Source organism: Molossus molossus, unplaced genomic scaffold (genome assembly GCF_014108415.1).
Source record: "Molossus molossus isolate mMolMol1 unplaced genomic scaffold, mMolMol1.p scaffold_m16_p_21, whole genome shotgun sequence".
Classification (NCBI taxonomy): Eukaryota; Metazoa; Chordata; class Mammalia; order Chiroptera; family Molossidae; genus Molossus; species Molossus molossus.
Genome location: NW_023425357.1, coordinates 26,026,149 through 26,051,132, shown reverse-complemented (window position 1 = coordinate 26,051,132; position 24,984 = coordinate 26,026,149). Strand labels below are relative to the sequence as shown.

Below are 24,984 nucleotides of genomic sequence, written 5' to 3'. Positions count from 1 at the left end.
AGCTCACAATCCATGTGCTAACATTAAACACTGGGCCAGTTCAATTGGGAAGGAGGGAATAAACCGACCAGGGCAAGGGTGTCGTGGGCTGTATCTAGAAATACAGATATGCCTATGGTGTAGGGTCACATTGTACCGTAATTGCGCTGTGCCTGAGTTTCCTTATCTGTGTAGAGGGGATTAGGGTATCTACCTCTCTACTTGTAAGCATCAGAGATGGCATAGGTCCTAGCTCCCAAGGGACCCTCGATCGCAGAAGCTGCCGTCACCACGGCCTCGGTTTGGATGACCTCCGAAGGGCAGGGCTGGGTGGAACCTCTTGATCTCCGACTCCATGAAAGTTCCCTCTAACTCCCAACCAACTGGCAGGGGTCCAGAGTGACGAGAGTCAATGCTAAATATCACTACCTTTTTAAATATTTAAAAATCTGATTCTCAGTAGTCGTGACACTGGCAGAGTTCAAGGGGTGGGAAGTCATCCGCTTGAAGTCTAGCTCATTGCTGAAATCCCTGAGAAGTGGAATATGAGCATAAAAACTGTATACATGTTTGATAAGTTACATGTCTATTTCAGGAACCAATACTATTCGCATCTATGATGAAATGATTAAATATTGTGTTCAAAGCCGACGAAACTGAACGCTCCAAGTTCTGTCCTCGGGAGCTCGGTGTGTATTTGAGAACTCGTGCATGGCCCCCTTTCTCTACATCTTCTTCCTTTTTGTGATCTTTGCAGAAACTGAGCTCCAGATAACTGCTGACTCAGTCTCCCCAGTACCCTGGGCTGCATTCTGGTTTCAAATTTATGTCTCTCGTACCTTTGTAAAAATATTTTCCAATCTCAGAACATAAAACTCCACAAATGAGAGAAGGAAGAAGAAGGGGAGGGGGGGAAAAGCAAGAACTAGCAAATATCAAGCAGAATATCTGCTTTGGAGGAAAAAATCGTATTTCAATGAATGAGATAATCCGGTGTTCATTTAAAATGAACAGTTACTTGAGCACAATGCATAGATGTCACTCCTTCATTTAACATTTTATTGTGTGCCCATTGTGTGCTGTGCTCATTGTATTTATAATTTATAGAATACATTAATTTTTATTTTACTGTAATGGAATGTTTTGGGTGTGTTCATTTAAGTTTGTACCGGCAAACCAAGTTCTCCCCATTAGTCAGGAACCCCAAATCTAAATGCCCAGAACTCAGGGGGATGCCAACATCTATACGGATAGCCATCATCAATTTCACCACTATTTTCACACAATGTATCACTTTTCAAACATAAAGATGTTATTGTGTAGTACTGCCTTTCTAGAGAGAATCCTATCGCCCTCTTCATTTCTCATATTAATGACGAATATTTAAAGGTGGAAAGACAGACAAAGAAATCTATAACGAGAAAACTTCAGGGCTCCCCAGTAAAGAAGTCTTGTCATCAATCTGACGAATCCGAGACAGGGTGCGACCATGCAGCCTTCCAAAAACCTAAACGTCCGCGTTCCAACCCAACAGTCCCCAGAAACACACGACTCCTTTCTGTGTGCTATTAATCACAAATTATTTTTTCCTTTAAAAACTTAATTAAAAACACGAGACGGAATAAATATTTCAGGCGACCGGCAGCAAAATGGGAAAATGCCATGTGTTTGGGGTTTGAGTGCCCTCCGAGTATAGAAATTTATTTGCAGCAAGCAGAAAATAGACAGTGAGCATAAAAATACAGCAGAGTCCCCCTAGTAAAATTATTTATCAAGCTAACAAGGGAGGGACCCTTCTAGTAACAACAAGCCAGTGAGGAAAAGACATGGCTTTATATTTTACCTTTGGGTTAGCAAACCAGTAAAAATGCCAACTGACAAGCACTTCACATAAAGATTTCTTTCTAAATGAGCTTCCTTGTTAGGAGGAAAGAAAAAACCTCCTCCCAGTGATGGAGCACTACAGCTTCCAGACACAGGACTCCAGCACCTACACACTTGCTCTTGAGAGCAACAACAATACAGCTGGGAAAGTAAGCGTGGAGTTTAAAAGCCAAATTAGACGTTCATTACAGAAAATGTGCTTACGTTCTTATCAGGGCACCCTCATGCTGGCACACCGACAGAAAGTCACAGTTTTGTACGATGCTCTTGCAAGGCCAGAATGAAGAGTCCCTGGGGAAAAGTACTTACCTACACGGTCACAGACACAGACATACGCGTGCTGACATCACTTCTACTGTACAACCCTCGTTGCCAGATTGTTTTCAAATATTTATTTGAGGAGCAAAACACCAAAGCTGGTGTTTACGGTTTAGTTCAATGATACCAAACTTTGATTATAAATTACAAAGTCACTTTACTGAAGCTTGCAATAGCAAAAAGAAAAAAGGAGGAAGAAGGAAGGAAAGAAAGAAGGAAGGAAGGGAGGGAGGAAGGAAGGGAGGGAGGAAGGGAGGGAGGGAGGGAGGGAGAAAGGGAGGAAAGAAGAAAGGGAGGAAGGAAGAAAGGGAGGAAGGAAGGGAGGGAGGGAGGAAGGAAGAAAGGGAGGGAGGGATGGAGGGAGGAAGGAAGGGAGGGAGGAAGGAAGAAAGGGAGGGAGGGATGGAGGGAGGAAGGAAGGGAGGGAGGAAGGAAGAAAGGGAGGGAGGGATGGAGGGAGGAAGGAAGGGAGGGAGGTAGAGGGAGGGAGAAAAAGGAAACTCCAAGTCAAAATCACGCAGTGGCCTGATCCCAATTAAATTTTAAAGAAATAGTAAAAAGATGCGTTCTCAGAATAACTGCATCCTCGAGAGCTCTGGAAATAACTCCTGACAACTTTACAGTCAAATCATACACTTGGACCCCGTTCTTCCCTGAAGTGAACACTTGACCAGTGAGCCGTGGTTAACCTTTCTGCTCGCGGAAGGCAATGGTGCTGGCGAGGATGGGGACTCTGAAGGACCCTGTGAAATGTGGAGTGAAGGCAGACGACGACACCTGGCGGGGACGGCATTCCCCCCGGTGCCACCCCAACCCTGCCCCGTATGCCAACCAATGCTCTAAACATGAAAAACTTCTGCAAAACGGGAATGGAAAGTTTTTCATTACCAGCATCAGCCAGCTCGAATACAACCCGAGGAACAAGCAGAAAACAAACCCTTCCTTACTTTTTGCGTTCCTCCCTGGAACGGCCACTTGTACGGCGCCACCGTGAAGGCTCCCGGCTCTGGCTGTGTCCGCTCTTGGGCAGGAAGGAAGTTGGGTTCCATACTTAACTTCCCAGGTCAAGGACCCAACTCTCCAAGGCAAATCCCACCAGCTCAGCTGGGGAGCTGAGCCTATGATCTGCCTGCAAATCTTAGGGAGGATTACTAGCACCTTTGCCTCACACTACTTCAATTTTGTGACCACTGAGCTTTCTGCCCTTAGTCTAGGGTCCGGTCAGGATGCTAGTAAGCAAGCAAAGATCAGAGCAAACAGAGGGAGGCTTCTACGCAATGAGGCTCCCCAAACTGCAAACTGAGCATATGGGAAGGCGATGAGCAAGATGCCAAGGGGTCTCCAATGCACAGAGACTCTAGGAGCTGCTGGGACGAGGGCAGCTGGGAGCCCTCAGCCCTGGGCAGCCCAGCATCCTAGGCTCACAGAAAGCCTGCCCTCATCACAAGCCGTGTCCTTCCCTGTACGGGGGGAAGCAGGTGCCAACCCCACACACACCTGTTCGAGCTCGAGCCGGCCCTTGCACTATGCACTTTGGTTGCACTGTGCAGCATGACAGAGTGTTTCCGGGCCTAAAGAAGAGAAAAGGAGAAGAAAAAACAAAAATGCAAAGTCTGGGAAAACCCAGTAACAAATAAACAAAACAGCCTCTGAATACCAGGACAGAACTTGGAGTATGCGCGACCCACTGGAGCAAAGAATGAGAAAGCAGTTCTGAGCTGGGATCAGAAAGGTCAGCACGAGGGAAGGCATTTCTGATCTCTCCCATCTACCCGGGCTGCTGAGAGGAGAGAGCCGCCTGCCCCCTTTCCAGCAGACCCGCTGGCAGTCCCCAGCGCGACGCAGGATCCCAACACTGTCCAACCCACCATGTGCACCTTAAGATGTTATGAAAGGATTCTAATCACTCCACTAAAAAGAAAGAGAGGGGGGAAAACAAGGAAGACAAGTAAAGAAAGTAAACAGAACATTCTATTCTCCTATTCAAAATTTCCAGCCGGATAAGAGACCCCGTCTGCTTCCCCCCATTTACTGTGCATCAGGAACGAACCTCGTTGTAGGATATAAGAAAGCAGGAGGCACACCACAGCAGGACAGATTGAAGCCCTTTAATGAACTACCACCCGTAACAAAGATGTCTATTTTGATTAACCAGGGGGGAGATCAACTCCGGCACCAGAACCCCTTTAAGTAATTACAAACCCCAACCCAACACTCCGCTGTTGGCAGGAGCGGGGGGGGGGGGGGAAGAAGGAAAGAAACTCTGTCTATAGAACCTCATTTAAAGGAGGCTGATCTGGGTGTCAATTTCAGATCAATCTCATTCTCACCTCCACTGACCACCTGCGAACAAATGGACTCACTGTGCTTTTTAATAGACCCAAGTGACTAAAAAGACATCCTCACTATCTATAGACAAGAACGTTATTAGGCCACGCTCTGAGGGAAAAAGGCAGACAGAGACCAACCAGTGTTCTCCCTTCCTCTTTCTTCTTTTTTCTTTGTTGATTTTAGAGAGAGGAAGGGAGAGGGAGAGAGAGAGAGAACATCAATTGGCTGCCTCCTGCGTGTCCCCCACTGGGGATCAGGCCCACAACCTGGGCATGTGCCCTGATCGGGAATTGAACCAGAGACTTCTTGGTGCCTGGGTCGATGCTCAACCACTGAGCCACATGGCTGGGCCCTCTTTCTTCTTTCATTTTCACCTCGCCAGCGATCAAGTAATAGGATGCACCCCTGGATGGCTAATTAGGTGTTAATATCTTCCAGTGGTTTATACCCAAGGTCACTCCTCTGTGGTTGTGTTGCCTCAGGTGCCAATACCTGTAATTCCCACCGCTCCTTTGATTTTCCCACTCAGCACCGGAAACTGCCCCCCCCTCCCCCAGTGGGCATTAACTTCCCATCTGAAATTATATGTGTTAATAGCTTTATTATATTTCCTGTAGATGCTGGGAAGTGTGGCACACTGGGTTTCCCCACTGGCTTAGGCTGGTCCTAGCATTTTCCAAATATTGTAAACAAAAAGCAAAACCAACCCTTCTGCTTAGCTCATTTATGGCTGATAATTTCATTAGGTGCCAGAAAAAGCAAAAAAAAAAAAAAAACGTAGCCACCAAACAACAAACCTGCAGTGCTTTTTGGATTGAGGAAATGAGAGACTCGGCGAGAGGCAGGTGAGGAGAATTTCAACATTGGCATCTGTGCACGGGAGCAGTCAATCTGAGATGCTGGCAGGTGACCGAATGTGTGCTTTTAAAACAAAAGCTCTTTACAGAAGCATCATTTAGTTTTAAGTAATGAGTGCTGTACTTTGGCAAGAATCCCTTCTTCCCCTACCCTGCCCCCTCACGACACACATAACGTTTCTTTCTTCAAGTTGTCCCCTTCAACAGTATCCCAGAGTTGACTGAAAATAATATATGTGCCTATGGCATCCTGAGGCTAGTTACTGGGTGCCTCTTCTGCTATAATTAATGAATTAAATCAGCTCAGTAGTGGGCCTGTGTTTTGCACAAAAATGGAGTGTGGTTAGGGAGGGGAACATAAGGTAGAAAAACAAAACAAACAAACAAAAAGCAAACAATTAGGTAAGTCCCGGTAATAAAACACTTGAAACAGAATCATTTCCTCTGATTTTCTCGGTGCCAACAAGCACACGGATGTCATTTGCTTGGGGCGCACTCCGGGAAGTTGTGATGGATTGGTCCTCACTCCAAATCTGCACGGGGTACAGCGTTCTATGCTTCGCTGCCTCACGGGAGGGCACTGACTCTAAAGACTGAGTTTTGAGAGACCCCGAGGGGCCTGCAGTGGAGACAGAGTCAAGCCCGGCCACTGCTTTGACCGGAGCTTTTCAAACAGACACCGGGAATCCAAACCTACAGTCTGTGTTTTCACGTGTCCTTTGCACGAGAACACCTGATTCCCCATTTCTGTTACAGTACTTGGGTGGACTCTGCAACGGAGACGAGGTTCGGACAGCTTGCGTTTTGCGTCTGCATGAAATAGCTGGGCTGAGGCATCCGCGTGGACACCGGGCCTCGGGGACCCCACGCTCGCATTTTATTTCTGGATGATTATGGGCAACACGGGCAGGCAAGCTCTACAAAACAGAAACACGATCTCTGAGTCCTCGGACTGTTTTGAGGGTGGGGAACATTTTGGGTTTTACCCCAGTTCATAAAGTAACGAAGCCTTCCTTACATTTGCTTGAATTCATATCGGGATAGAAACAATCAGGATGAAACCTGTGCACTCTGCTAGCTGTAAAATTAGGAAAGTTGATGGATGCTTGGAGCCCAGTAAATGCTGTTTATACAAATTCCACCAGCGTCTACCATAGGCGGCAGGAAAGCTACACACAGGCCTCACCCCTATGCCTGTAGCCCACCTGCCCCGCCCAAAGGAGCTGGGTGAGGCTTGGTTGCATCCGGCTGGGTCTTAGCCAATGTCAGGAACATCTGAAATGGGGCAGAGCATAGACATGAGCAGGCTAAGGCCCTGATAGCACCACCTTCTGAATTAGTTTCAGCACACAGATGAAAGAATGGGTTTTGAAAGCCTCCTTGTAGTTTTGGTGCAAACCATGGGTCGCTGTGCCATCTCCTTTTGACAAGTCAAGCAAAGAGACAGCCTTTAAGATGAATTCCCAAAACACCCATGGTATTTGGGCCAAGTCACATCGTGACTTGTTCCCATAACAACGATGCTTGAGTTGCACCTTACCCAAAGATATCACCGTGGAAAATTTTACACCGAGTGTCCGTGTGTGATCGTCTCTGTTGATCTGTGTGTCAGGAGATCTTTCTTCAGGATAAATCGTGCATTTTGATAGATTTGCGTATGTTAAGCGAATGGAGAAGATGAGTCAGGATCAAGGGGTGCTACAGGATGGAGAATGTAATTTTTTTGTGATACCAACCACTTAGGGTAAATATTTTGTAATCTGCTCAAGAACCATAATATAATCTAGACTGTGTTTCTGAGATTAAATAAAAGGTAATTAAATGGCTTCCCAAATGGTTTGTGATTTAATTTTCATACTCTAGCCGAGAAAATTGCCAGAAATAAGCCATGAAGCTGAACAGAGTTGAAATTACCCAGAGAGCTGAAAGCTAGTGGTTTCCCGTTCTTGGCTTCTCCTACTGAAATTCCCTAACCAAAGTGACTTTCTGAAAAACGAACTAAGTAACTATCCCAAGAGTATCAAGTATTGAACTTTTCATATATCAGCTTGTAATATCTAATGTCACAGAGGAACTTTGAGGAACTGTCTTCCTCCTTCCCCAAATTCCCCATCTGGACAAATGCCTTTCTCTTACTTACTTGCACCTGTCAATCACGGTCACAGCTGAAATTTGATTTCTCTCCCACCAGCAACCTTGTATGAAATATTACCAGGGAGGTCAAGACTAGCGTGAACCTTGCCTTAAAACTTCATTAATTCTTTGCTCAAAATGGATGTAACAAAACTGGCTGGTGGACACAGACCATCATATTTAATAGACGGCGTTCAAATGTCAATGCTCACGACAAGGGTAAAAGAAACAAATACAAAAGAAAGGAATTAAGTATTGGTACCGAGTGCCCACACGCGGACACACAAATGACTCCCAAATGTATACACTGAGTTAAAATGTATGTATGAGAACTGGTAGAGAAAGTGTTAATTTTGTATAAGGCTCAGAAAGAAATCATGGTAAATATTCACAATCCAGCCATTCAAAGACTTTCATAGTAGCTGTGTGGAGAAGTAAACAATCCAATATGATTTTTGAGTAGCGCGGGGCGGGGGGGGGGGGATGGGATTTCATTTTCCGACCCTCTAAGTTCACTGGATCCTGAAAGTCTCTCCTTTGCCAAATGCTGCAAGTTAACAGTGTGACGTTTGCCTCCTCCTCAGTTTCTCTAGAAAACAAAAACTGTGTTTCATGCAAATTTCTCAGCAAGCAAAATTTTTAATAAAAAACAAACAAAAAATCAAAGTTCTTTCCATTAGCCAACACGATGTAATAAGTATGCACACGAGAACGACACCCAGGAATTACAGGTGTGAGAGTGCTGGTCTAGTTCTCTGAACGAAGAAGACTCGTAATTAAATTCTGGGATACCCGGCATTGCAGACCCATTTAAAAAGCTCAATTTCATTTTTTTTAGGAGTCGAAAATCAGATTTCTGCCTCCTACCTGTCTCCTCCCCTCTCTGTCGGCCTGCAGTTGAAGTACAGAATAGCTCCAAAGTCACATTTGAATGCAAGGGGTGGGGGGGATACCATGCTTTGGAATTACACTAAATTTTCCAAATGTGAGTGTGGAGTACATTGAAGAGGCTGTAGCTCTGGAATGTCCACGAGGCCCAGGTGTGGGCGTGAGCTACAGAGATTCACCCACGTTTTCTGACATTCAGTTAGAGGGACCGTCTAGCTCTTTGAGTGTCAACAGACTGATGCCGGTTAAGACTCAAGATCTGAGGTGTATTCCCACCGGATTGATGACTCTGTACACCACACCTATGCAATGAAAGAAATACAGAAATTCGTGCATGCTGATCACACCTCTTACATCACCGTTTCTGGTAGGTGTGACACCCAGATGCTGATGCTACTCAGACAGGAGCTGTTCACACCCACAGAAGGGCCAGTGCCCCTGGCTCGCTCCCACCTCCACCTCGTGGAAAATTCAATGAAGCAATGACATGCAAATCAGAAATCAAGATGTACCTCTTTGACTTCAGGCAACGGGGTTTTCACAGCACTGATGTGGAGGATTCCCTTGGGTACCTGATTTAGTAAATATATTAAAATAAACAAAGGGTAATTAATAACCACGCAGAGGGTTTCAAGGACAGTATGTTAAAGGCAGCCTAACTAGCTACGAAAAAGGCAGAAGGAGACCAAAAGAAGAGCGGTTTCGACACGTATGCCTTGGCATCCTGGTCGCAGCCCTGCCAGAGGAGGGTGCCTATGGAAGGGAATGGTTTGGGATACAAGGTCGCTTCCTCGGACTGTGGCTCCCACCCCAGGGAGGCCGAGAGGGTGATGCCCTCTGGCCTGGCGGCCTGGGTCAGCTTTGAAGCTGTCCTCAGTGCAGAGAACTAAGTGATTCTGGGTTCCCAGTGGGGGAGGACTTGAATGGTCTCTGAAGGTGCCCACAGACTGCCCGTCCCTCAGAGAACCAAAGGGCTCCTGCATTCCTTGGCACCTCACTGGGGCAGGTCCCCTTCCATGTCCCCCTCCTCCTTCATTGCTCTGGTCTGTTCTGCTGGTACCGCTGACCTTAGTTGCAAATGTTCTCTTAACAAACAGAACCATTTAGATACTACCCTTTTATTTATTAACTTCCTCTCTGTTTAAATTAGTAGCAGGGGATGCTTAGAACAGTAATATGAAAATGAGGTTGCTTTAAAAAAAAAGGGGGGGGTTTGCTTCACAGAGAATAACAAAGCACAGTAATTCAAAGTAGTTAGCTTTCTATGGTTCAAAAAACCCTTATTGCTATTAGCTGTACTAATGTAAGTGGCAAAATAATTATCATTTACTGTACGGAGTCCAATATTTTCCAGACAGCAGTTTAATAACAAAGCAGACCTGTCATTTCTCCCTATAGTTAGTCACACTGTACAAGTTCAGACTGTCAAAATATATTTAAAATCTAATTTTAAAAATTCAACATGGTTATAGAAAATCTGTGTATAGTGATTGCGATAAAGCAGTAAGTCGATCTAATTTTTTTTTCCAACATGGATGTTCAGTATTTTTCTTTAATCCCCCCAGTTTTATTTGGATTACCCTACAATTGGTGCGAACAGATATGCTACCCTCAGACACCTGCTAAAATCGGTAGGCTGCATAATTGAACATAGAATCATTTTTACTTAAATTTTCACTTAACACAACTCTAATGATTCCAAATGCCCTTTATCTACATGTTCTGAGTGTGCATCAAAACAGATACACAAATCTGTACTCTTGTATCTGTTAGAGCTGCTCCAACTGTGTTACAAGACTTCATTCACTTTTCACGTTAAAAATGCTTTTAAAGCCTTACCGTACATACTCTTTTTCATGTAACAGGATACATTAATCTTTTGCTACATATATTATTTCTATGCCAAAAAGAAAAAGAAACAAGAAACATGCTCAAGTAATAAAACCTGGAAGGGTTATCATTAATATCAGTTGTTCTCCATTTGGAGTTCAAATGGCTAATCTAAAAAAAAAGAAAAGAAAACTTCCCATATAAGGTTACTTTTTTTTTTTTTTTATGAAAATCTTTAGAAACAACAGATTCTTTTAGAAAGGCAAGTGAATGGAGTTTAAAAGCTTAAGCGATGGTGGAGAGAATATTTTTGTAATTCCTCTGGGGCACTGCAAACATATGTTAAGCTTCTGCAAAGAATATTTACATGAGATCATATACTTATGAGGCAGTTTTCAATTTTAGAAAAATATTACAAAGCAATAATTGAACATAGGCTTTGCAAAATGTCCCTTTGCCTTCCCAAGCATCTCACCGATAAGTCTCGGTTATTTTTGGAGAAAAAGAATCGGCCTCATTAAATGTGATCTTTGGCATCTGGCCTGAAATTTCATAAAGTAGATGTCCTTTTTAGATCATTGGTGTCATTTTCCTCAGGATGACCTCTACTCTCTGTCTACCTGGGGAGCTGATCCTGTTATCAAGGCATTTACTTTTGAAAAGGAGGGAGAGTGATTGTGTTTGCACACCTGAACAGGGTCCAAGAGCCATTGTGGTTTCCCTGTTCTCATCACCTTCACCCAGGCTAGCGCTGGGGGGGACAGGGTGGGGGCTGGGGGGTCTCGCCTGTGAGGAAGAGAGATTTTCAAGCTGGGCCACTGTGGTGTAGTCCAAACCAGGCGTCCGCCAGCACAGAGCCTCGAACAGTTGGATCTATTTACCTAATGATTATATAATATTTTTTAATAGCATAGGAATGTGCAGTGATAGTCCAAGGAAGATTTTAAAAAGCCTTGTTACTGTACAGTGCAGGGAAACGAAGCGAACATGCCCCGACAACGTGCTACAGATGGTCAGCGCCCGTTCCTGTGCGCTGCCCGGTGTCCTGCCGGCTGGGGCGGAGGTGTTATGGGAAGATCTTGCTAAGACTGACATTTCAGGCCATGACCTGCTCACGCCTACCATGATATAGAGGTGACTGATGAACTCGGTCGCGTGATTATTTTTATTTCATAAGGTAGGAACTGCAGATGTATCTTTTAATAGCTTCCCCCTCTACAATGTTATTTTAAAGGGTTCTAGAGATAAATAAGATAGATGATAGATAGATAGATAGATAGATAGATAGATAAATGGCAGATGAAAAAAATATGTTGGAGTCACTGCCTGAATACTGCCAAACATCATTTTGAACAGATTTAATCTTAGAATGATTGCCACGGGGTTCCCTCCATGCCATCAACAAGGAGTTTAGTACGATCTGACAGTAGACAGGTGTCTCAGATGCTGAGATCATTAACGTTTGGTTTCAACATATTTATCTGAACATTAATGAATCCTTCCCTGAGATACAGAAAAAGAAAAAGGAGATCTATCTAAGAAGGCAGGACACTTGCCTAACTCCTTCATACTCAAAGGCCTGCAGAACCCAGGATCCGTCTAAGCACCAGCCCAAAGGGGAGGGCTCCTTTCGGAATGCATCCTTGTAAAGTGTGTCCTCTTAAGACAGTTCCCGAGTTCCTGAGATCTGACTGCAACCGTGCTCAATTCCGGCCTACACGTAAGACCCTCCCTGGCGGTGTTGGCAAAACTCTGATAAATTTGCTTGACCTGCTTTTCTTTATAATGAGCCTCAAACTACCAAAGCAACCCCAGCCAGTGGAGGTTTCTATAAAGATTTTTAAACAGGCTTTCTGGATTTCCTTCTTGCCTTCACTTTGTCCCCTGTACCCCACCTCTAACCAGATAGATCTGGAAAATGGGCCGGAAAATTAATCAAGTAAAAATCGATTGCACTGAAGCCACATCCTATTTACAGAAGGTTCCTAGGAAGGCTTGCACGTAGATTGGGGGGTCCCAGGGTGAGGGGCAGAGCCTTTCGGGACTGGATCCCAATCTGTCCCTCTATGCGCCCACGCGCGACACAGCAAACCGCTGGTTCTGCAGTCCCCGGAAGCTCCGCTAGGGCCAGGGCAGTCTTCTTGGGAAACTTAAACCGAGTTCCAATACAAATCCGAGTCGTCTGATGGGGCGTGCGCGCCGGCGGCCTGGGTCCCGGGCGCGCTGCCTACGCTGCTGTTGACGCCCCCGGGCGCTGGGGCGTGTTCGGGCATCTGCGAAGGGCACGGAGCGTGGGGCTGTGGGCTGGCATGCAGGGACAATCCTGTGACTCAGGCGACAGGGACCCATCCGTGGTGGTCCTGCCTCCTGTCCTTCACACCTGGGAGCCCTCCCAGGAACCCCCAGGGTGAGGAGCACACCTGGCCCTACTCAACCTCAACCACTAGGACCCCAGGCAGTGATGTCAGAGCGAATAGTCCCCGCAGAACAAGTATACACAGTGAGGCTAGTGAGCGGAGAGTGTGTGTGTGTGTGTGTGTGGGGGGGGGGGGAGCCAGGAGAGGGGGCAACCTCCTCAGGATCCTTCATCTCTCCCCTTCCCACTGGGCTTCCTTCCTTGGCACCAGAAGCTCTAGTCCGAATCAAACATTCCAGGTCCTGTGCCCACTCCTCTCCCAGGGCAGCCCCCGGCCCTTCTCCCCCTCTTGGCCTTTGTCTAGACGGAACCTGGGGCAGGAGGGACTAAAAGGGTCCCAGGCCTCAGCTTATGAGGCTGCCTTCTGAATCTCTCTGATGCCCCAGGCGACCAGGCCTGGGAGGAAGAGGTTCCCTAAGTTATAGCGAGAACATCAGGATGAAATAGGGTTCACTATTGCTTTTAGGAATCATGGAATCTCAGGATTGGCCCAGGGCTTGTCAGTCACCCTACCAAGAGATCCTTCTCGGTTGGATGCAGGGGCCCTGGGAACCACCTGGAGGCGACCCCTCGCCAAGGGAGATCATAAGCTAAAGTGGGCTTCTCTGAGTAATACTCCCCAGCCCCTGCACAGCAGCAGCGTCCTGCTCTCTGCGCCTCTGGGCCTCCTTTGGCATCGCCTCTTGTGCTGGGATCCTCCGGCCAGAAACCTGCTCGTACAGGCCTCCAAGAGTGGACAGGGCCACATAGAACCAGAGGAAGCTTGAATTGCAAAAAGAGAATCTGCCCCACTAGCCCGATTCTTCAGCCCAGGGCCCCCTTCACAAGCATCCTTGCTGAGGAGTCTCTCAGGAGAGTGGTTTTTATTCCTTCTTGCCCGGCTCTATAGGGTTTCCTGACCTCTCCTATTTCCCAACCGAAAGAACCAACCACAAGGAAAAGCAGCTCTCTGGAATCTTAGCTTGGAAACTCTCAAGGTTGGTGATCAGAATATTTAGAAGAGAGAAACTAAACCCAAATCCCCAGGGAGCAGCTCACATCCAGGGTTGGGCGGCGAGGGGCGAGGGTTGAACACAGAACTATTTCCTCTCCTCCTCCACCCCTTCCCAAACCTCCAAAGACACCCCTCCCTCATCCTCCCTTCTTGAAGGAAGGTCCCTTTCTAATCCTAACTAAAGATCCAAGAATCTCTGAAGGGAGGGATGTGATTTCGCAATCCAAAATCCTAATTATAGAAAAAAAAATGTTATTTAACAAAAAGAATGGAAAATAAAATGATACCCAAACACCACCCACCCAAGGGAGAGGTGCTCAGGAGATGATTTTGATTTGGGGTAAGGAACTGTTCATTCCAACGCTAGCCTCTTGGTGGAAAATGTGTCTTGTGAGTTTCTTAAAACTGTCCAACTCTGATACAAATTCATATAAAGATCTGAACCCGGTGTGCTGTAGATGCGTTCTTTCTCTCTCAGCCTCGTTATATTGGGCAAACTTATGGGAAACACACAGACAAAGGGCTCTCTCATTTAAACAATAAAAAGTCTCACGAGGCCATCAAACCTATCGTGGCGACCACATAAATATTGGCACGGCATAGCCGATGGTCCAAAACATCACCACCCTGACATCACAGATTGATATATTTATAAATGCCCCAACGTTAAGACACTGACAATTTCCCCGGATTTGGGTCTGATCTCTAAAATTGTTTTCAAAAAGGAAACACATGTGAGCCTATCTGAAAGACACCGACAGCCGAGCTGTGTTTGCACCTGGTACATGTGTACTCTGACTTGAGCCAGTGAGCAAGTGAAACTCGGGCTGGCAACTGGGGTTATTCCTGGGGCTCTGGTCTTTGAGGTCCTCTCCGTTCTCTCTTGCTTCCCTCATGTCTCACCTCCTACGGATGGTGCAGGGAAGGGAGCCCGGGGCTCTGCCCCGCCTCCGTGCACAGCAATTTGACTTGCTTTGTGTTTTGTTCTGTCCCTCTCTAAAGGGTAAAGATGTTCCCACATTGTTGCAGGACTGTACTTCTTTATGCCCCGACAATCATGAGACAGCCTGGGAGACTGAAATCCTCTCACCCTGTCCCCTACCCCCGCTAGAGGAGAAAATGCCAGACAGAGCTGGGTTTGTTCCGGAGCCGGGGCGGAGCAAGGCTTGGAGAGAATTCCTCTTTTCTGGGGCTGTTGGACGTCTAGATTTTGAAGATTTATATCAAAAGTGACAAAAGCAGTGTTATCAGAAGGTGGGCTAAGGCCCCCCCCGCTCTGTTTTCAAACAAATGCAAAAGCAAACAAATGCTGATGCCAACTGCGGGGCCCTGGACCACCTCCTTGATGGCCACTGTGTGCCCTGCCTTGGACGTGGGGCAGCTTTTAAATGTGGGACGGGCCACGGGTGGAAACAGACTGCAGGGTTTCTCTCATTTCCCCTCAAAACAAGGCTCCCACTCCAAATGATGCATTCAGAGTCCTGAGGACTAATCAGAAGTGGTACAAAATGATAATGCTGCCCTAAAAAAAACAAAAACCAAAAAAGTTCTTCAAAGAAAAGGGCAAAATAATTATTGTTAAAAAAATATATAATATATAATATATAAATTTCAAAGTATGTAATAAATATATATATGTATGTATATATAAAATGAACAAAAATCGCCTTGCAAATCAGCACTGGAGCTGTGTGTCCACCCCCTTACTGCAAGAGGAGTAAGGCCCCAGAGTGTGTCTGGCTGTGTTTTACTGACATGGAAATCAACCGGCTGAAGGTTGTCACTCACGCATTGTAGTCTTCCGACCGATGTCAGTTAGTCTTTAACTACTGACAGGCAGAATATACAGACACCTGCGTGGCAAGCCGACTTCTACATGCATCGATTGGCCTAGAATACCAGAGGGGCGCCTTTGAGAAAGCCAGGAGTGTGTGAGTAGGAAGTAAGTTGGCCTGAACAACCAACAGCAACGACAGAAGCCTCCCCGATACTGTACTTGGGAACCTCTGCGTGTGTCACAAGCAACTTCAGTTATTTGGTGGAAGGAAATGCTAGGAATGCAGAGACTGTGACAGCTGGGGGCCGTGTTTGTGAGGGTGGCTGCCATCTGCCCTCTGTTCGCTGTGCTCCGCGGTCAACTTGGTGGTTTGGCAAGGAGAGGTCCTGTTTAAGAACAGAAAGATCTAGAATTGACGGGGCTGCACAAGAACTACCAGGGGAAAGGCGGAAGGGCGAAAAGTCAGGTTGTTCGGATCCTGCATTCAGTAATAAACAGGGAGTATTTCCCCTGCAGCGGCCCACGGTGAAAGGGGCCCAGGTGGCTATGGCATTGAGGCAGATAAATAAATATGATATTGAGACATCATTTCCTCCCCAAGATCAGGAAGTGGAATCTCTGCCTAGTTGATGTCACTCTATTAATGTGTCAGATACATTGTAAAAAGTTATTACATGGTTTTGAAAAGGAAACATCCAAGGAGCAGGGAAATGAAAGGGAAGTGATTTTGTGAATGTTTGGGAACAGGAAAGGGGGAGAGAAAATAGCACACACGGAGGGTGTGGATTTAACTTCACTCTGTATTTTGCCACACAGTGTTTTCAGTTACGGCTGTGCCTGATAAATAAACACATTTGACATCACTGATAAATACAATACTATCTAGGGCCTGCGAGAAAGCCAGGCTCCGCTACAGCTTCCGCCCATGGCATCTGCTTGGGGAGGAGGGAGTCAAATATATTTTTTTTCTCCTTGGTGAAATTATCTGCCAGAGAAACAATGAAGCATGAAAAAGTACTATTGAGAGTGTGTATGTCTAACATATGCTTTACAAGTGGGAGCTGTTACCTTTGGGATACTTCCCTTCCTATAACTGTACACGTCTCTATCTTTTAAATGTCAGTGGGTGTTAAAAACTAATATTACAGGTGGAAAACAACTGCACCGATCCAGTTTCGCACACCTGTGCACTTTGCTAAGGGCCTGTGTAGACGACCCTCAGACAAGAAGTATAGTTAATTAATACGAAGGTCATATATTTAATAGCCTTTTTCTCCAATGCAAACATTTTCCTTTAAAAAGGAAACTAAACAGAAGCCAGGGGCAGGTTGTATTCCACCATTGCAGATAATACCACTACTACCAACAATATTATTTTTAATGCACGGTTCTCACATAAATTTCATTTCATGAAATACACTGGTAAGTACATGTTGCTGGGGCTTCCAAAATGTGGTGTGTCCCACTGGTGTCTCCAACTTGCGAGTGGGCTCAGTTCTGTAATTGGAATGAAAGGAATTTTAACACTATTTAGACAAAGACTCAATTGCAGTGTAAAGGGAAAGCTAGATTTCATTATATGATTTTTTTTTTTTTTTTAAATTAGAGACGGATTTGTAATAGGGGCACTTGGGCAGGATTCAGGATTTCTTTGTTTAACAAGCACGTATTTGTGTTCCCCACTCCACTTCAAAGTTTTCAGTAACGATTGTTGCTAAAACGCCTTTCAGGAGGCGCAAACCTTCTTGCAAAGCCAGCCACCCAAACCCCATTTTTGTCCGCAACTCCGCTACTGTGCTTCCTAACACTTGGGGCCAAAGCCTTCTTCATATATTGAGCTGCCTTGTAGGGTTCTATCAAAATGCTTCATCGTTGCCTAACTGTATTTTTCTCCCAAGTCGCATTCCTCGTGAGATAACTGCAATAACTCCATCCTGAATGTCACTCTTATTTTAAGAACGTTTGCCTAAAATCTATCATCTGATGCTGAGCCCTTTCACATCAGTGACATCTTCATTTCTGCTTCTTTAGGGGGAGGGCTGCCTCGCTCGGGGCGGGGATCAGAGGGGAGAAAAAATATCTCTGAAGCAGAGAACAACCAGCACCCAGCACGTGGAAGTGGGTTTACTATTAGGACTTTTGTTAAAGCCAAATTCAATGTGGATTTGGGAGCCCTATCTCAGCTGGCACAGAAAGGAAGGTCAAAACGTACAGGGTATGAGCCGTCTGCGAGAAACAAAAAGGGGGAAGAAGACAAGATGATAAACTGGCCAGAACTCATCAGCGCCAAGCACAACCTGTTTTCTTCAAAATAAGGCCTTCGGTCAGAGTTGCAATATTATCTTAAAAAAAAAAAAAAAAGAAAGAAAGAAAAAAAAAAGAAACAAAATAAAACAAAAGTCATCGTGTTTGGCTCTATTTTCAAAACAGTGTTGGCTTTGTCTACATTCTATTAGTGTTCTAGGGGAAGTTGACCAAGAGTTGCATGAATTTGTGTCATTTTAAAATAGGTCAGTGCTGTTAGTGAAGGTAGTTCAAGACTTTCCAAATGATGCACGGCATGTTTTGGTGGTAGATACCAATAAATCAAAGCACAGCCTTTATTCCACCCAGGCGTTATTTTTTTGGCGTGTATTTCAGGAGTGAAGGTGATCTGAAATCATTACCAGCTCGTCTCAGTGGAGAAGCCCTCCGCTAAATATTTATAGGGAAGTATGATTTAGTAACAGAGTTTAAACCCAGATATGTTCTTGGAGTCCTGTAAGTGAGGGGTGGATTTTTCTTTTTTTTTTTCTTTTTCTATTGAAGAAAAATGACCTTCAAAGTTAAAACACAAACAACTTTGATTTGTCCAAAGTGTTGATGTTAAATCTTGTCAGGCCTTGCTAACAAGAAAATCATGGTGTATAAGGGGAGAAGGGAAAATAATCAATTGTAGCCCCCAAGCAAGCATTGCTGATCTTTTCCATGAAATGCACAGACGCGCAAGCCACCTCTGCCTTGCCTACTCTTCGGGCTTGCTTCCCTCTGGATGGGTTCGCAGCTGGATCAGGGCTCAGGGCAATGCTGAGCAGGCATGCTCTATGGCTGGGAATTTTGTTTGTTTTCACCAGAGGGCAATGATAGCTCAACTCATTTGAAAACTGAAAACTTTGGGGGTCGGGTAAAATTTGAGAAGCATAATTTACATTTATATTCAATATTGCTAATTCTGAAAAGAAACTGGCCTCCTCCCCGCCTCACAAAACAGCCTATGTTTCACCCTGGATTATTGCCTCCTTACTCCTCCATTAAGCCTTCCTCTGGAGAAGAGGATGCATTTTATACTTCTCATGCGGTGTTGGGCCCAGTTAAACTGTACACTAAGAAACTGAGTACAGAATCAAAAAAAAAATGCAGTTTATTATTGTAGATTATTCTTTCTCTTGATATAACCAGAATTGAAAACGAAAGAAAAGCACATAGGAACATCACGCGTGGTTAGTTAGTAACTCAAGATATAAAACAATTTTGCACAGCAAAATATGTAAAAGAAAAGTAACTGACAAGATTTTTTTATATTTATTGTGGTAAGATTTACTTTTCATTTTTTTTTTTTTTTTTTAAAGACAGGATGTCAGTCCCTGAAAATAACATTTGCTGATTATTGCCTTTAAAACTGTGGATTTTTTTTTTTTAAGTTACAGAAAATCCAGTTCTGCACCACAATACAACTGTAAAAAAATCTGCATCATCTTAAAACTGTGCAGTAATGCCATTTTTATAACTGCATAAATTTTATTAGCGTTCTAAACATTTTTGCAATTTTTTTTTGTATTATATGCTTGCAGGTTATACTTTAGTGCAATTCAGTCCCAAATACTTTAATTTTGAAAAAAAAAAAACATACATTTTGAATGTAAAATACCCCTACAGATATAAACAGGGGTGTTTCCCCTTTTAATACTTTGGTTTTCAATACAGTCAGTGGTATAGCAAAGACTACACATACCCAACTTATATTTAAGTTGCAAGCACATGCTGTATAAGCTACTTTTTAAACAGTCCCCTTGCAAACTCTACCCCCCTTAACATCACAACAGTAAACAATTTAGTGCATCAATCTTTTAAAAAATCTACAGCTAAACAGACCTAACTCTTTCAAATTTATCTATAACATTCCTTTATCTGTAGCATACATTTTAACTGGGCTAACAGATTATAAAAACTAGAATTAAATTATATACTAGAAACCCATAGCATTCCACATTTGACAATGACCAAAAGCAAAAAGAAAAAAAAAATAAAATAAAATAAAAATAAAACAAACCAAAAATAACGGGGCAGATTTCTTTTTTTTTTAAAAATAAATTTTAGACCGCTTTCGGCAACAGCACAATTTGAGTCCCCAAAGTGGGGTGTCATCCTTACTAAAGAGAAAACATTAGGAGTTCTTTAATATTTGCCACGTTAAATTTTTAACCCATTCTGGCATCTTTGACAAGGAATGCCTTCAGTGCATTTACAATGGGAAGCTGAAGTTCTGAGTAACTCAAAGCAGTTTTGGAGCAGATGCAAACTTTCATGGGAAGAAGGCTCTAGGGTTGCACTTTTTCGTTCTGAACTCAAAAAGTCATGAGGCAATAAAACAAAAGTATGAATGCCATGCCATAAGTCTTCGAATGTCCATTTCCAAGCCAAAAAGAAAAAAGAAAAAGAAAAAATAATTATACCATACATGTCCAGCATGCAGGCTTTTTTTTTTTTTATTAATATAATGTCTCTTTTCCATAAAGTCTTTGAAACAGTTATAGTTCACTGTTGCTAATAGAAAGTAGCAAGCATAATAATGCATGAGATGAGAATGAGTTTTTTAAATGGCAGACTAAACTCTCAGATTTGGCATCATAAGGCCAAAACTCACAAGTCACACCCAGAAGGTTGATGCAGGCTTGATTGTGGCAGGTTCATGAGGATTTTTTTTCTCTATTTTAGCATAACAGTGCTAAAAAACCCGATGGAACTCAGCACGCTGCAAGTCTATAACATTTCACATTTTTTTTTTTCCTTTGCAAGCTCAATCTCACATGAAGAACTCAGGAGGAGAAAAAAAAACTGCTTTTTTTCCTTTTATCTCAGAGGAGATGGGTGGATAGGGAGTGAGGGTGGAGGTTGGGAAAAAAGGGCAACACAGCAAGCTCCAAAAAGTAAAATTAAAAAAAAAAATCCAAACAAAATAAAAACACACACAGAAATGGAACACCAGCTCATGAACTGAAGAAGAAAAAGAAAAAAAATATATATGTAAATGATGCAGGCTTCAAAGGTGAGCATGAAGAACTCTGCTGAGATCTTTGAACATTGTGCAAGGGGGAGGGGGGTGTAAAAAAAAAAAACCAAGCTACCAAGTTATGGAGAATTTCAGATTGGCAATCCATGAGCCAGACATCCATTCCCTCCCCAATTTAAAAACAGCCACCACCACCACCAACTCGGAGCAGGATAGCAGGATGTGTGTGTGTGTGTGTGTGTGTGTGAGTGTGTGTGTGTGTATGGGGCAACTAGGGCGGCAAACTTGGTAGGGGAAGGGGCGAGGTGGTGGCGAGCAAGGCTCTGGAACTAGCAAGCCCACAACCGAGTCGGACCCCCACGGAGCACTTATCAAGGTGGCTAGCTGGGATCGCGTGTCAGACTCACATGAAAAACTCGGGAGAGGACGGGTTGTCGCTGCTGGAGCCGTTTTCTCGGAAGCCGCTGCTCACCAACTTCTCGTATTTCTCCTTGTAGGCGTCCCTCTCGCGCACCAGCCTGGAGATCTCCTGCTTGAGGTGGTCGACCTGCTGCAGCAGCTGGTTCTTCTCGGACTCCAGGACGTGTCTCTGCTGCACCCTCTTGAAGCGGCAGGACTGGGCATAGCCGCGGTTTTTCAGGGTCCGCCTCTTCTGCTTCAGCCGGATCACCTCCTCCTTGCTGACCCCGCGCAGCTGCCGGTTCAGCTCGCGCACCGACATGGTCACCAGCTGCTCATCGGAGAAGCGGTCGTCGAAGTGCAGGCCGCCGGCGGCGTGGTGCGGATGCAGGGCGCCCCCCGCCCCCGCCGCGCCCCCGCCGCCGCCGCCGCCTCCACCTCCGCCGCCGCCCCCAGCACTAGCCGGGCCCCCGCCGCCCGTGCTGCCCGCGCCACCGGCCGAGGCGGACGCGCTGCCCGCGGCGCCCGGCGCGCCGGCCGTCGAGTGGTGGTGGTGGCTGGCGGCGTGGTGGTGGTGGTGGTGGTGGTAGTGCGGACCTGCGCCGCTCTGCGCAGCGGCCGCGGCGATCACGGCGGACACCACGGCGGCGGCGGGGCCCATCTCTTCGCCGTTACCGCCCAGGGAGGCGCCGGCGCCGGCCCCAGCCGCCGAGGCCAGCTGCTGCGCCCCGCGTGCGTAGCCATCGAAGCCGCCCTGGAGCTGGTGGCTGTTGCTGATGAGCGCCTCGACCGCGTCCTCGGGGCTGAAGGCCAGAGCCTCGGGGTTCAGCTGCTGCGGGTAGCCGGTCATCCAGTAGTAGTCTTCCAGGTGCGCCTTCTGCTCGCTGCCCGAGCCCGGGCTGGGCGCCGAGAAGCTGGGGGAAGGGGGCACCGAGCTGCACGGCGTGCTCATGGGGGTGGAGGACAGCGAGCCCCCGGCGATGAGACGGCCGCACTGGCTGATGATGCGGTCGGTCTCCACCGGTTCCTTTTTCACTTCAAACTTCATCAGATCGAAGTCATTAACATATTCCATGGCCAGGGGACTGGTGGGCAGGTCGGAGTTGCTCATTGCCAGTTCTGATGCCATTCTCCTGCCGCCGCCGCCGCCGCCGCCGCCGCTCCGCCAGATGGGCTGCAGGAGAGGGGCCAGCGGGCTGTGCTGGGTGGCCAGCGGGTGAGCCAGCTTGCCGGGCTGGGGTGCTTCTAGCTCTCGCGGCGGTGGCTGGCCCGAAACCTCCGAGCGCGTACACACCCCCCCGCCCTGCCCGCGCCCCCCGCGTCCGCCCTCCCTCCCCCACTGCTCACGCCAATGTGCTCGCTCGCCCCGGCCCCTCCTCGCCTGCTCGCCTTGGTGCGCGCCGAGCCGGCGGCTTCAGGCTCGGAAAGGTCCTCCGCGGGCTGCGGTGGCGGCAGCGGCGGCGGCGGCGGCGGCGGCGAAGTCAGAGGAGCCCGGCCCGGTGCGCGGCGTCCCCCGCTCGCCGCTCCGCTGCGCGCTTTGCATAAGGAGGGCTCGCCTTGCCGGCCGGGCTGCAGGCGGGGCGCGCGCGGCGGCCGCTCGGGGCTGGAGGCGCGGCGGGCGGCTGTCCGGGCGGCGCGGGCCTTGGCACGGGGGAGTTAACACTTCATGCTTCTCGCCTCCTCTTCTGCCTGGCTCTTTTTATTTTTTTCTTTCCTCTCTCTCTCCCTCGCGCGCTCTCTCCGTGCAAAGTGCAAGACAGAGGTGCAGCCGGGCTCGAGGAAAGGGAGGGGGGAGTTTAGTTCTTTCTTGCCCCCCCCCTTTTTTAAAGCAAAATAACGAAGTCCTGGGGAAAAGCGAGGCAGAGAGCAAAAGGGGGGAGGCCGGGCCGAGGAGCAGCCCGAGCTTCAGCTCCAAGATGAAAAAAGATTTTAAAGCCTCTGATCCAGCAAGAAGAGTTTAAAGCAATTGCTGAGTTTTATAGCACTTGTGACGTCAGGCCCAGATGGGAAATTGACTGGTACTCCTGGCCAATGGGAGGCAGCGAGAGCGGCCGCGATTAGCATAATAGTATAGAAACAAGGAAACTTTTCGGAGCTGTCAATCAGGGCCCAATCAGCTGACTGTCAGCTGGGACGGGCAGGCTTAACCCTTCCCGCGCCGCCACCTCCCCCGGAGGGAGCAAATCCCGGCGCAAAGTTTGGTGCAAGAGAGGAAAGAGTTTTCCAGAGGGGCCGCGGGAACCCGGGAGGATAGGGAGGACGTTTTGCTTTATTTACTTCGGAGCTAAAGAGAGGCCTGCCTTCCGGAGCCCCAGCTGGCCCGCCACTCATTCTGCGGGGATTGGTCTGACTGCCCCCCACTTCTGCTCCCCATCCCCAGGATTGTGAATTAGCCTGGCAGCCTTCCCTCCTCGCTCCACCTTTGGCACCCAGGTGTCTGCCTCAAGAGACCTTCTTTCTTTCCCCCATCCTGACTGTGCTCAAAGCTTAAACTTGGCCCCAACTCTTTGTCCCTCTCCCGGCGCCCGCGCGCGCGGGTGTCGGGGTCCCGATTGCATGCTGCACACTGCCCCGCTGCGCTCCTGCCGGGTCGTGCGGGGTCCGCGGAGAGGGGCCGTTTTATCACCCTCTTTTAAAGAAGGTGAAATAAGTTGTTTAGGGGCCATTAGGCGCGGGGACGGGCTGCTCGTTGGCGTCGCGTGCCCTTGGGGGGAGCGAATGCCTACGTGAGTTAACTCCCGGGAAGCTCAGAGTCATGTCAGCCTGGCTCAGCCCTCTGGCTTCCTACTCTGGCTCGAGTTTGACCTTTGAAATTCATTCTCTCTCTCTCTCTCTCTCTCTCTTTCTCTCTCTCTCTCTTTCTCCCCCCCCCCCCCCCCAGTCTTTCCCTGTATCTCTCTCACACACGCTCATACAAGGGCTTACTCAACCCCTATGAAATCTGACCCCTGTTTATTAGGGTCCCCCACGCCCTTTGCACTTTTTTGCGTTTCACTAATTATTTCATACTTGATCCTGGCGAGGGACTAGGGGGGGAAACAACACCCCAGCTTTCCCCAGCTCCCCGCGAAGGGTTAAATTTTAAACCGCGGTTTCTCGGACAGGCCCAGAAACCCAGAGTGGGGGTGGGGTGGGGTGGGGTGGGGAGCAGTTTCTCCCCCTCCCCGTTGCAGATGCTAATAACTGTTCAGTTTGCTAGATCGATTCTTTTAAAACTTATGCAAAAAAGAAAAAATGAAAGAAAAGAAAAAAAGAACCAACAACTCTGTTTCTAAGATTTTAAAGCGATAGGCAAGTCCGAGAAGACGAGATTTACTATTTGGGGGAAAGCAAGAGTGTGCGAGCGGACCCAGCATTTGGACGACAAGCCCGCCTGCTTGGATGTTGGGACTGTTGATTCCTCCAATTAATGAAATGTTGTTGGTGTTAATGATATATACATTTTTACTTTATGGGAGGGGAAGATGCTAGGAGAGTGCATTAAAAAAAAAAAAAATTCTGAAAAGCCTGCAAAAGGATCGAAGAGTGAAAACTATTGTTGGACCGCGTTGGTTTTTACCTCAACAGCGCCATCTTTCGACAAAGGTCAGTTGAAATTGATCCGTGTCCAGTTTTGTTGATGAAGTGAAAAGAAGCTACTTTCCCAAGGTGGGAGGAGTAGAGGCACAGAAAGTTAGTGTGACTGCAGTGGGAGAGCCGGGACCTTGTAAGTAAGGGGCTGAAGACAGTGCGGGCAGATGTGGGAGTCATTTTTTCCCCACTGTCCCCTTTGACTGTCGACCAAGGGAACGGGACACAGAAGCCTTCCGAGTGTAATTCTGGCTGAGAGACTTTAGCAAGTGGATCCCATGTGACAGGGCTCCTAGTCCTTTATAAGTGCCAGGATGGATTTCCAGTGGGCTTTATGGC

The 24,984-nt window shown here is 46.9% G+C and overlaps 1 protein-coding gene across 3 annotated transcripts; it reads right to left on the bottom strand.

Moving 5' to 3' along the window:
• Positions 1 to 8,908: 8,908 nt before the first annotated feature.
• On the bottom strand, positions 8,909 to 23,020 carry MAF (MAF bZIP transcription factor). 3 transcript variants are annotated; one of them, XM_036275945.1, is made up of 2 exons: positions 21,084 to 23,020; positions 8,909 to 8,962 (listed from the first exon to the last, which is right to left on the bottom strand). In XM_036275945.1, exons 1-2 carry the CDS (start codon positions 22,202 to 22,204, stop codon positions 8,929 to 8,931), a joined length of 1,155 nt encoding a protein of 384 aa, XP_036131838.1. In that variant the 5' UTR covers positions 22,205 to 23,020; the 3' UTR covers positions 8,909 to 8,928. The 3 variants fall into 3 exon arrangements, with proteins under 3 accessions (XP_036131838.1, XP_036131837.1, XP_036131839.1); XM_036275944.1 differs by lacking the exon at positions 8,909 to 8,962 and adding an exon at positions 16,692 to 16,904; XM_036275946.1 differs by lacking the exon at positions 8,909 to 8,962 and adding an exon at positions 18,994 to 20,660.
• Between the last annotated feature and the right edge of the window lie 1,964 nt (positions 23,021 to 24,984).